Here is a 12,740-nt window from a genome sequence, read left to right on the forward strand (position 1 = left end):
TTTAGAGAGCCAGATGTGGGGCTCAGCCTCATGAGTCAGGAGATCGTGACCTGAGCCGAAATCAAGAGTCGGATGCTCAACCAAATGAGCCACCCGGGCACCCCCCATCCTAATCATTTTTCAAGGTACAGTTCAGTGGTATTAAATGCCTTCATAATGTGCAATCGCCACCATCTATCTCTGTCATTCTTGTCCTCTTGTGAAACTGACGCTCCATCCATATCCATTCAGTACGATTCCTCATTCTCCCTCTGCCCAACTATCATTCCACTTTCTGTGACTTTGCCTACTAAAGTGCCTTATAAGTGCAGTCACACAGCATTTGCCTTTTTAGAGCCAGCTTATTCCTGTAAGTGTATTTTGTATATGTCTGTTAAGTCTAGGTGGTTTATTGCCTTATGTGATGCCTCCATTTCCTTATTTATCCCCTTCTGCCTGGTTGCCCGATCCGTTGTTATGAATGGGAGTACTGAAGTCTCTAATTATTATCACAGAGCTGTCTGTTTCTCCCTGCAAGTCTGTCAGTTTTTGCTTCATATATTTTGATGGTGTATCATTAGATGGGTGAATGTTTATTGTATCTTGCTATATTTTGTTAATATATAACGTCCTTCCTTGTCTCTTGGAATTGTTTTTAAGTCTATTTGGTGTGATATCAGTATAGCCATTCCTGATCTTTCGTTACCGTTTGTATGGAATATCTTTTTCCATTTTTTTCACTTTCTTTTTAGTTTTTATTTTTTCAAGTTTATTTATTTTGAGAGAGAATCCCAAGTGGGCTCTAATGCTCCGTGTTGGGACACCCGGGTGGTTCAGTCGGTTAAGGGTCCGCCTTCAGCTCAGGTCATGCATGATCTTGAGGTTCAGGAGTTTGAGCCCTGCATCGGGCTCTGTGCAGACAGCTTGGAGCCTGGAGTCTGCTTTGGATTTTGGGTCTCCCTCTCTCTCTGCCCTTCCCCACTCACACTCTGTCTCTCTCTCTCTCAAAAATAAACATTAAAAAAAATTAAATAAAAATAAATGAAAACTTCCAACCAGGCTCCAATGCTCTGTGCTGAGCCCAACTCAGGGCTCAATCTTATGAACCATGAGATCACAACCTAAGCTGAAAGCAAGATTGGATGCTTAACCAACTAAGCCCCCCAGGGCTCCCCATTTTTTCACTTTCAATGTTTGTGTCTTTGATGCAAAGTGAGCCTCTTATAGATGGCAAACATTTGGATCTTGTGTCTTTATCTTTTGGCCAATCTCTGTCTTTTGATGGGAGAGTTTAATCCATTTACATTTATTTTTTTTAATTATTTTTTTTAACGTTTATTTATTCTTGAGACAGAGAGAGACAGAGCATGAACGGGGAAGGGTCAGAGAGAGAGAGGGAGACACAGAATCCGAAACAGGCTCCAGGCTCCGAGCTGTCAGCACAGAGCCAGACGCGGGGCTTGAACTTACGAACCGCGAGATCATGACCTGAGCCGAAGTCGGACGCTTAACCGACTGAGCCACCCAGGCACCCCTAATCCATTTACATTTAAAGTAACTACTGGGGCACCTGGCTGGCTCAGTCAGTAGAGTGTGACTCTTGATCTTGGGGTTGTAAGTTTGAGCCCCTTGTTGGGTGTAGAGATTACTTAAAAAGTAAAGCGCTTACTGATAAGGAGGGGCTTACTTCTGTCATTGCACTACTTTCTAGGTGCCTTACAGCTTTTTTTGGTCCCTCATTTCCTGTATTACAGTCTTCTTTTGTGCTTAGTTGAGTTTTATAGTGAAATGTTTAAATTATTTTCTTATTTCCTTTTGTGCATATTCTATGGCTATCTTCTTTGGGGTTACTGTGCGGATTGCATTTAACATCCTAAAGTTGTAACACTCTAAATTCACACTTGCTTAACTTCAACGACGTATGAAAACTCGGCTCTTTAATAGCTCCAACCCCGCCCTTTTGATCGCTGATGTCACAAAAATTACATCTTTATACACTGTGTGCCCAGAAACACAAACTAATAATTCTTTTAAATGCATTACTCTCTTAAAACCTGTAGAAAAGAAGGCATGGAGTTACAAACCAAAGTTACAAAAAGCTGTCCTTTCCCTACTGAATGGCCCTGACACCCTTGCTGAATATAAGCAAAAGGAGAGGGTTTGTTACCACTGCCCTGCAGGAAACGTTCAGATGAGTTCTATAAGCTGAAATGAAAAGGTATTGGACAGTGACTTGAAGCCATACAGAGAAATAAAGACCTCAACAAAAGGAAGTGTATGGGCATTGATAAAAGCTGGCTTTATTGTAACAATGTTGGAGGTCAGGAAAAAGTTTTGTAAATAGAAGTGGTGATGGTTGCCCAGCATTGTGAATTCAACTTATTGCACTGAATTGTAGCTTTAAAAATTGTTAAGATGATGCATTTTATGTTATGTATATTTTACCACAAACACTTTAAAGGTGAGAATTTCCCTCCACATGATGTAGCCATGCCCCTCACAAGAATTTACCCCCAAGATAAAAGGAATATATGAGAATACAAGAACTCGTACGCCAATGTTCACAGCAGCTTTATTCATGACATCTGAATGCAGAAAACAAGTCAAATGTCAATCAGCCGGTGAATCAAGAAACAAATTGTGGTACCCCATGTAATGGAACAGTACTCAGAATTAAAAATGAATGAATTGGGGCACCTGACTGGCTCAGTTGGTAGAACACGTGACTCTGGATCTCACGGTTATGAGCCAGAGCCCCATTCTGGTATAGCAATTACTTAAAAAAAAAAAAGAAAATGAAAATGAATGAATTATGGGTACATGTAATCTCCAAATTCATCATGCTTAGTCAAAGAAGCCAGCCATAAAATAATCCATATTTTATGACTGTACATTTATAAAATTCTAGAAAGTGCAAACTATAGCTGACTCTTGAATAAAAAGATTTGAACTGCACGGGCCCACTTCTATGTGGGTTTTTTTCAATAAACAACAAAAAGTACAGTAAATGTATTTTCCTTTTTATTATTTTTAATCTTTTAAAAAAGTTTATTCATTTTTGAGAGAGAGAGAGAGAGAGAGAGCACGAGCAGGGGAGGAGCAGAGAGGGAGAGAGAGAGAATCCCAAGCCGACTCCACATGCCCAGCACAGAGCCTGATGCAGGGCTCGAACTCACTAAAAACGAGATCATGACCTGAGCCAAAATCAAGAGTCAGACACTCAACTGACTGAGCCACCCAGGCACCCTTTTATTTTATTTTATTTTATTTTATTTTATTTTATTTTATTTTATAAAGAGACAGCATGCACAAGTGGGAGACAATGGCAGAGGAGAGAGAGAGAGAGAGAGAGAGAGAGAGAGAGAGGGAGAGAGAGAGAGATGGCGACAGACTCAAGCAGGCTCCGCCCTCAGCATGGAGCCCAATGTGGGGCTCAATTCCATGACCCTGGGATCATGACCTGAATTGAAATCAAGAGCCTGACACTCAAATGACTCAGCCACCCAGGCGCCCCTGTAAATGTATTTTCCTAATGATTTTCTTGACTGTTTCTTTTCCCTGGCTTACTTTACTGGAAGAATTCAGTATATATAGTGCATACAACATACAATGTATGCTAATTGACTGTGTTGTCAGTAAGGTTTCCAGTCAACTGTAGGCTATTACTACATAAGTTTTTTGGGGGAGTCTGAAGTTACACTCAGATTTTAGACTGCATGGGGGCTGGGCACCCCAACCCCTCCATTGTTCAAAGATCAACTGTATCGCACAGTGTGGGGAAACAGCAATTTCCTAGCACCGGCAGTGGAAAAAGGGATTGACCACAAAGGACAAGAAGATGCTTTTAGGGGGATGGAACTGTGCTGCACCTCAACTGTCGTGGTGCTCGCACAAGTGAGTAGTTTTCAAAATTCATCAGACTGTACAGTTTAAATGAATGCAGTTTATTATACATAAATTTACCCTGATATTGATGACTCAGCCGTTGACATTTCTGTATCATGAAGTTAAGCACATGCAGTCACACTGTTCTTCTCACGTCATCTTACGACTGCTAGCTTCCTACCATTCCTATTTTTTTTTTTTTTTTACCAGTACTATTTTTAATGGGAGTAAATCGTTTAGAAAACAAAACAGGACGGGGTGCCTGGGTGGCTCAGTTGGGTTGAGCATCCTACTCTTGATTTCGGCTCAGGTTACGATCTCATGGTTTTGAGATCGAGCCCCACGTCAGGCAAAGCATGGAGTGTGGAGCTGCTTGGGATTCTCTCTCTCTCTCTCTCTCTCTCTCTTTGTGCCTCCCCTGCTTGTGTGCTCACACACGGGTGCATGCTCTCGCTCTCTTCCAAAATAAATAAATAAACTTTAAAAATCAAAAAAAGTAGGACATTCATTTAAAAATTATTGTTTACTAAAAAAAATATCGTTTAATCTTTATCACACTATTTACATAGTATCTTCGTATGTTTCGTAAAGTACATAGGAGGACAGTCATGTGTGTAAATAATTCATATGTGTTTTTTCATGCTCACAAATTTTACCCATATGGATATATAATCAAAGTAATTTGGAGATTATTGCCCTAAAACTTTGGAAGATTCTGTTCTCAGAAAACTGATAGGCGAATTTATCTATAAGCAAAGGGTTGAATTCACTCAAGCAGAGAGTACACACACTTATGTGATATGGGAAGACTCAAGATTGTTAAACGGCATTTGTTCGTGATTTTATCTCAATTAGGTCATGAATTTAATCTAGTTCCAACCAAAGTCCCAGGGGGATCTTTCATGCAATTGACAAGATGATTTTAAAATTTATATGGCAGTATTATGAGTAGCAAAGGCAATTTTGTAAAAGAACAAAGAGGACTTGATTGAATAAAACTCAAAGCATAGTGTGAAGCCGTAGCCATGGAACCCTTGTATGTTAGTTCAAGAAAAGATCAGAAGGAACAGACTCCAAAAATTGACCCCTGTATATAGAAATGCATCATATGTTATAAATGACATTTTGTTTATTTGTTTATTTGTTTGTTTAAAGTAGGATTCATGCCTGGGCGCCCGGGCGGCTCAGTCGGTTAAGTGTCGGACTTCGGCTCAGGTCACGATCTCACGGTTCATGGGTTCAAGCCCCACATCGGGCTCTGTGCTGACAGCTCAGAGCCTGGAGCCTGCTTCCGATTCTGTGTCTCCCTCTCTCTCTGCCCCTCCCCCGCTCACACTCTGTCTCTCTCTCTCTGTAAAATAATTAAATGTTAAAAAAAATTTTTTTTTTTAATTTTTTTTTTCAATGTTTATTTATTTTTGGGACAGAGAGAGACAGAGCATGAACGGGGGAGGGGCAGAGAGAGAGGGAGACACAGAATCGGAAACAGGTTCCAGGCTCTGAGCCGTCAGCCCAGAGCCCGACGCGGGGCTCGAACTCACGGACCGCGAGATCGTGACCTGGCTGAAGTTGGACGCTTAACCGACTGCGCCACCCAGGCGCCCCAAAAAAAATTTTTTTTAAAGTAGGATTCATGCCCCTGAGATCAAGACCTGAGCTGAGATCAACAGTGAGACATTTAACTGACAGAGCCACCCAGGGGCCCCTATAAATGACATTTTAAATCTTTAAAGTCTGTTATAGCCAGTTAATTATTTGGGGACAATCATATATCAGATAAAATATTAATAAATATACAATCATACCATTCACAAAAGTTAACTCCATATCTAAATATAAAAAATAAAAGTGCAGTACCAGATTAGGTGTTTTACAAATATTATACAACATAATTATATAATCGGTAGTCTAACTAAGCAAGCAATAAAAAGAAAAGCTCTAGCAGATAAGATTAGTGCTGACTACATGAAAATAAAATTTTGTAGAAAGAAGGACACCACAAATTAAGCAAAAAGACAGGAGAAAATATTGCAACTCAGAACAAAAGGTTTCATGCAGATTATATCAAGTATTCCTCAAAATTAATACGAGACAATTCAACAGAAATGTGCCCAAGGATACGAATGGCCAAACAATTCTTGGCACAGGAAACATGTAATGCCAGTAACCACAAGGTATTCGACCTTCCTAGAGACTATAGAAATGGGAAAAAAAAAAAATCAATGAGAGCTATGCTTTAGGTATTGGGCTGACAAACATTTTAAAAAGTTTCTATCAGGTGCTGGGTATACAGAAAAAAATGAATGAACTCATACTACTGAAGCACAACTTTTGGAGAACGAATTGAAAATAGCTATCAAAAATTTTAAAATGAGCATTTCCCAGGGGCACCTGAGTGGCTGAGTCAGCAGAACATGGGACTCTTGATCTCAGGGTCATGAGTTCAAGCCCCACATTGGGTGTGGAACCTACTTAAAAAAAAAAAAAGGGAAAAAGTTAAAATGAGCATTTTCTATGACCTGGCAGTTCTACCAGAATCTACCCAAGAGACACCCTCACACAGGTGCAAGTGGAAACATGTACCAGAACATTCATTGTAATACTGTAATAGCAAAAAAAAAAAAAAAAAAAAAAGGAAATAACCCAAATATCCACCAAAAGAATGGTTAACTAAGACTTATTCATACTGATATGCAAGAGTGAAAAAGAATGGGCTAAGTGAAAACAAATTGCTATGAAAGTATCTCCAATAGAGGCTCCTGGGGGGCTCAGTTGGTTAAGTGTCTGACTCTTGATTTTGGTTCAGGTCATGATCTCATAGTTTGTGAGTTTGGGCTTCACACTGCCTGCTTGGGATACTCTCTCTTTCTCTCTCCCTCACTCTCTGCCCCTGCCCTGCTCATGCTCTCCCTCTCTCTCAAAATAAAATGAATAAACTAAAAAAAAATAAATTATCTCCAACATAGTTTTGAGTGAAAAGACAAGGGTGCAGAATGAGGTACATATTACATTATTTTCTTTAAACACACATGCAAGAACAACTTAAAAATATTTTTTCTATGGCAATGGACACATGTGGGGCTATGGTTAAAGAAACCCTTACCCTTTAGGGGCATCCGGGGTGGCTCAGTTGGTTAAGCGTCCGACTTCGGCTCAGGTCATGATCTCACAGTTTGTGAGTTCAAGCCCCGCGTTGGGCTCTGTGCTGACAGCTTGGAGCGTGGAGTTTGCTTTGGATTCTGTGTCTCCCTCTCCCTTTCTGCTCCTCCCCTGCTCACTCTCTGTCTCTCAAAAATAAACACGGGGGGGGGGGGGGAGAAGGAGCCTTTACCTTTATCGCTATAAATCACTTAAGTAATTATTTTACAAAGAGACTTCATCATATATTAATTGAATAATTAAAAGTTAATAACAATAATTAAAGTATATATGACTCGGTAGGTTCACTCTTTCCCAGACCAGAGAATTTCAGCTATCCCAATGTAACAAAGAAATGAGAACGTCTACAGGAAAACGTCATCATAGGTGGGGGGAAAAACTGAGCTTGGTTAACACCAGTAGATATTTTAATACTCCAGGGGAGCTGATATTTCACTGTAGGACCATCTTTTTCCCCAGCAACAATATAGACAGAAACGCAAGAATTAGCATACAGCCAGTATATAAAACAACCAGGTTTTGATAGTAAAATATAAAGGCCCAGTTGTCACTACAAACCCAGCTCTTCATTGGCAAAACCGGCTTTTAGTCGATTTTATCCCATTTCTTGGTGAACGAGAGACACAAAACTGATGGGCAAGCATTGCCACCTAGTGGCTGTGGCTCACATTGCAGAATTCATCACTGTGCCTCTTGTCCCCTTAATCTCAAACTAATGCTTCTATCTTTTGGATATACCTTAACAGTCAAATGTTCTATATTCAAGAGACCAGTGGCAGCTGGCTGGCTCAGTTGATGGAGTACATGACTCTTGATCTCCGCCCCCTGTTGGGTGTAGAGATTACTTAAAAAAATGTTTTTTTTTTTTAAATTTTAAAATTTATTTATTTTTGAGAGGGGTAGGGGGAGAGAATCAATCCCAAGCAGGCTCTGTGCTGTCAGTGTGGAGCCCGACATGGGGCTCAAATCCATGGACCATGAGATGAAGACCTGAGCCAAAATCAAGAGTCGGATGCTTAACCGACTGAGCCACCCAGGCATTCCTAAAAAAATAAATCTTTAAAAAATAAATAAATTTAAGGGACCTACGTAGGGTTATCAATTAAAAAACATTTTTTTTAATGCTTATTTATTTTTGAGAGAGAGTAAGACAGAGTGTGAGCAGGGGAGGGGGAGAGGGAGAGAGAGACAGACAGACAGAATCCAAAGCAGGCTCCAGGCTCTGAGCTGTCAGCACAGAGCCCGAAGCACCGAGATCATGACCTGAGCTGAAGTCGGAAGCTTAACTGACTGAGCCACCCAGGCGCCCCTGGGTTATCAATTTTTAAATTCTGACAAGTAAGTATGTTTTAAAAGCATAATCTATCATCATGGCCAGTAAAAGAACAGATACTTGAGGCCATGAACTCAGATAAAAGGATGGTCCTGTTTGTGCAAGAACAGTTGAAAACTGGATACACATTTCATGAATAAGCATTCTATAACTATGTTAATAATTGAGATGGTTAATTATGCTATTAAATACATCAACTCGACTGGGCTATGGGATGCCCAGACTGGACGGTTAAACATTATTTCTGAGTGTGTCTGTGAAGGTGTTTCTGGAAGACATTATTAGCATTTGAATTGGCAGACCAGATAACGATTGCCTTCTCCATTGTGTGGGCCACACCCAACCCACTGAGGGTCCAACCCACTGAGGGCCGGAAGGGCGCAAAAAAGGCAGAGGAAGGTTGAATTCTCTCTCTGCCTGGCTGTTTGAGCTGGAGAGTCAGTCTCCTGACCTTGACCTGGGACTTACACCACTGTTCCTGGTTCTCAGACCTTTGTACCCAGACTGGGAACTATACCTTTGGCTCTCCTGAGTGTCCAGCTTGCAGGTGGATCATGGGACTCCCGTTTCTACTAGTTGTTTCTCTGGAGAACCCTCACCAATGTGATAACATTTACATAATTCTTCTTTATCAATATATGTCTCAGATTGATAAATAAAAGCAGAGCTAGAGACAAGATCTTGTACACAGATACTTAATTTGGGAGGTACAAGGAGTGAAAGGGCAGGGAAAGTTAATGTATAATACTGTCCTTTTTTTTTTTCTTAAATGTTTATTTATTTTTGAGAGAGAGCGAGAGAGAGAGAGAGAGAGAGGCAGAGACAGAGAGTGAGCAGGGAAGGGGCAGAGAGAGGGAGACACAGAATCTGAAACAGGCTCCAGGCTCTGAGCTGTCAGCACAGAGCCCAATGTGGAGCTCGAACCCACAAGCTGTAAGATCATGACCTGAGCTGAAGTCAGATGATTAATCGACTGAGCCACCCAGGCGCCCCAATACTGTCCTTCTTACATACAGGCAAACTGCCTTTGAGCGTCTTTACCATTGGAATTGAAAAACCCATCCACCAGATCAGTATCCCATAGTTAAGTTCCAGGAGCTGTGTTGACCTGGCCCAGTAAAACGCTACCCTTGGCACAGCAGAGATGATTGGGCTATATGCCCTTGGCTAAGTTTATGTAGTTTATTACCATTGCCTGCCATGCTCCATCTGGTTTTTGCAGGAGCCAAACAAGTGAACTGAATGGGGTTAAGACGGGGAACCACCACCCCTGAATCCTCATCTTTGAAGATGGCACTCAGGTCTACAATTCCACCCGGGCTTGCAGTATGGCTTCTGATTTAATGCTGGCTGAGTCAAGACAGGAGGAGGGAACCAATACAAGTTGCTGAGTATGTCTGTCCCAATTGTGTGCTCAGAACCAAGGAAATTTCCACAGGGTGGGACCATGCACACCCTGACCCACTGAGAGACATGCCTCTGCCTGGCCCCATAAGCTCCCACTCTAACTGGGGTCCTTGCTAGCGTTTCAGGTTCTCTGGGGTCACTGCACACATTTCTCCAGTATATAACTCTGGTAAATAACCACAAATGCCTTTGGGGAATGATTAGAGTATTGCCTCTACTTGTGCTGGCTCTGTGGGTCCTTCCTCTAGTGGATTCTACCTCCCTTACAATTGCTGGACTCTGGTCTGAGAACTGGGTCAGATTTTTTCTGGTTCCTCAAGTCAAGGCAGCACTGTAGCTGTCGGCCCTTATACCTCATCCTTTGGAATATCATGGTCAGAGAGCCAACGGCATAGATCGCTGGTGTCATGGCCACTGCGGTTGCCACCCTGTCCTCGCTTCATCTACCAAGTCTACCTACCTTACTTGTGACGACGAAGTCCAGCTACCTGGCTCTGCTGTTCTGGAACGCTACCATCCTCTGGGGTCCCCAGTTTCGGGACAGTCTGTCCTCAGCATTAGGGACTAGTATTTGGGAACATCTATCATGGATCATAACGGGCTGTAAGAGGTCAAGTCTAGATATCTCATTCACTTAAAAAAATTAATTTCACGTTTTGATTTTTTTTTTTTTAACCTTCCTATAGAGGTGTGATCCAGAGAAAAGGGCACAACTTGCTAAAGATACCTATCAAGTCAGTAGCAGAGCCAGGACTAGACCCAGGTCCCCAGGTTCCTTCACGGAACTTCTGAGGAGGTGCCGGATCTTAGCAGGAGTCTGCCAGACATCTGCAGGGAAGAGGGCATTCGAGGCACTCTGTGCAAAAGCAGGGAGGCCTGAAGCGGCCCTGGGATTCGGAAATTACAAGTAAAGCTACCTGACTCCAGTGGCGTGCGGGGCTGTGGGGCGAGTTGAGCTGGGGAAGAGGAAGCACTCTGGAAGGCTGCAGGGTCAGGGTCAGGGTCAGCGCCGGCGCCGGTAAGAGCTGCACTCTAGCTGGAGCACGACTGACTGTCCTGGAAGCGGACGGGAAGGCTGCGACAAGGCAGGAAAACAGGGACAAGGGGAGACCACCACAAGGGAGTCGCGCAGAGCGGGCCATCCCTAAGTTTTACCTCTGCTAATCGACAAGCAACAAAGGCCTTCCGCTCCTGCCGGAGCTCAATAACGAGGAGTTCGGCCGGCTGCGCAGCTCGGAGACCGACAGCGCTCAGGAGCGCAGACCAGTGACCGAACCCCCAGCCCGGCACTCCGCCCACTTAGGCCCGCCGCTCCCCGGTTCCGCCCCGCCCCGCCCCCCGCCTCCCTTCAGCCAATGGCAGCCCTCGGCGCCTTTGCCTTCAGCCAGTAGTCGACGTGGCCTCGGACTCTGACGTCACGGAGTGGGACGAAGGGTCACGCAAGATGGCGGCGCCCAGGAGGCGCTGAGGCGTGGAGCTGAGGATGGGGCTGGGGGCGCTGGCCGCCAGGGCTCGGCTGGGGTGGCGGCTGAGTGGGTCGGGACCGGAGCTGAGGCCGGGGCGAGGGCATTGGACGGCGGCCGGGCGCTCGCGGAGCCCGCGCGAGGCAGACACGCCCGTGTTCCAATACGTGGGCGAGCGCGCGGCCCGTGCCGACCGCATCTTCGTGTGGGGCTTCAGCTTCTCGGGGGCGCTGGGCGTGCCCACCTTCGTGCTGCCCGGCGCCGGGCCCGAGCCTCGCGCCGGCTCGCGGCCGCGACGCAGGATCCAACCTGTGCCCTACCGCCTGGAGCTGGACCAGAAGGTGCGGGCCGCGCCTCCCTCCCTCGGTCGCGCCTCCCTCCCTCGGTCGCGCCCTCCGGCCTCTGCCGCTGCTCCCCGAGGCCCTTTGCGAGAAGTTGGGAAGCCGGGTGGTCCGACGTCAGGGAGGAGGACCCTCGAGCGGGCTGCAGGCCCGGCAGGGGAAGGCGTTAGGGCGCTGCTCGCATTTATCGATTGGCCGAAACGTGCCCGTTTTGTGCCCGACTGGCGTCCTTCGCACGTCACCCCCGGAGTCGGGGTTGTGATCAGTTACAGTTTAATTTCGTTGTGGCTACAGAATATACCTTCTTTACTTTCAGCCCTCTTAAATGTATCGAGACTTTGTTTCGTAGCCTAGCGTACGGTCTACCCTAGAGAATGTTCCACGTGTGCCTGAAAAGGGATGTGTGTTCGGCTGTTGGCGGAGTTGATGTCAGGTCAAGTTAGTCGGTAACTTCTCGGCTAAAATGTTATTTGCTCAGGCAGCTGCAGTGTTCGTCGTTAGCCGCTGATTGTTTTCAACAAATATCCCTGGGGGTAAAGGCTGTTCGCACCGAGTGATATCTGGGTCAGGTCAAATCAATGGAGCCTTGTGAATGGAGTCTTCCGGGGATCCACCAGACAGATGGATGGGAATGCTCCGGGAGTGGAGCTTTGAAGTTGCTTCAGTCCCTTTCTGACCCCTCCAGTGGCTGCAAGACCGCTGGCTTGCGCTGTAATTGTGAGCTGTTGGTTTTCAGAGCCACTGCAGAGCTGAGCAGAGGTGGATGGGAATAGGTCAAGTTAAAATGCTGCAGAGCTTGCGGTTCTTAAGTAAGCTGCTTTTCTTGAGTAAACATTCCCTAGATTGCTTTAAGTCTTTGGGTAATTTTCAGAGTTCTGAAAAAAATTGGTTCTGACGCTTGCCAGTTCTTTGTTGCCCTTCCATTTTCACTGATGTCGCTCAGTCCATGTCCTTTTAATGTAATTACCGAGGTGGTTGGATCACATGTGCCATTTTGCTATGTCTTTCTTGTTTCTCTGTTCGTCCTTTGCTCCCTTCTTTTGTGTTAAATAGGTATTTTTTGTGTGTATTTCTTTTGTGTTAATAGGTATTTTGTGTTAAATAGGTATTTTTCTAGTGTACCTTTTAAATCCCTTTGTTGGGTGTTTGGCTGTACATTTGAGGAGGTCTTTC

The 12,740-nt window shown here is 44.4% G+C and overlaps 1 protein-coding gene across 5 annotated transcripts in view; it reads left to right on the plus strand.

The window, feature by feature from the left end:
- The first annotated feature begins 11,228 nt into the window (after positions 1 to 11,228).
- Positions 11,229 to 12,740, plus strand: part of RCC1L (RCC1 like) — a 34,315-nt gene continuing 32,803 nt past the window's right edge. For all 5 annotated transcript variants that reach the window (XM_047089412.1, XM_047089409.1, XM_047089408.1 and 2 more), the window contains exon 1: positions 11,229 to 11,567. In XM_047089412.1, coding sequence (XP_046945368.1) covers positions 11,247 to 11,567 — 321 coding nt within the window. In that variant the 5' untranslated portion in view covers positions 11,229 to 11,246. The remainder of the gene's footprint in view (positions 11,568 to 12,740) is intronic.

This window comes from Lynx rufus, unplaced genomic scaffold (genome assembly GCF_022079265.1).
Source record: "Lynx rufus isolate CCGP_SWC_20201006 ecotype Redwood Valley unplaced genomic scaffold, mLynRuf1.p SCAF_27, whole genome shotgun sequence".
NCBI lineage: Eukaryota > Metazoa > Chordata > Mammalia > Carnivora > Felidae > Lynx > Lynx rufus.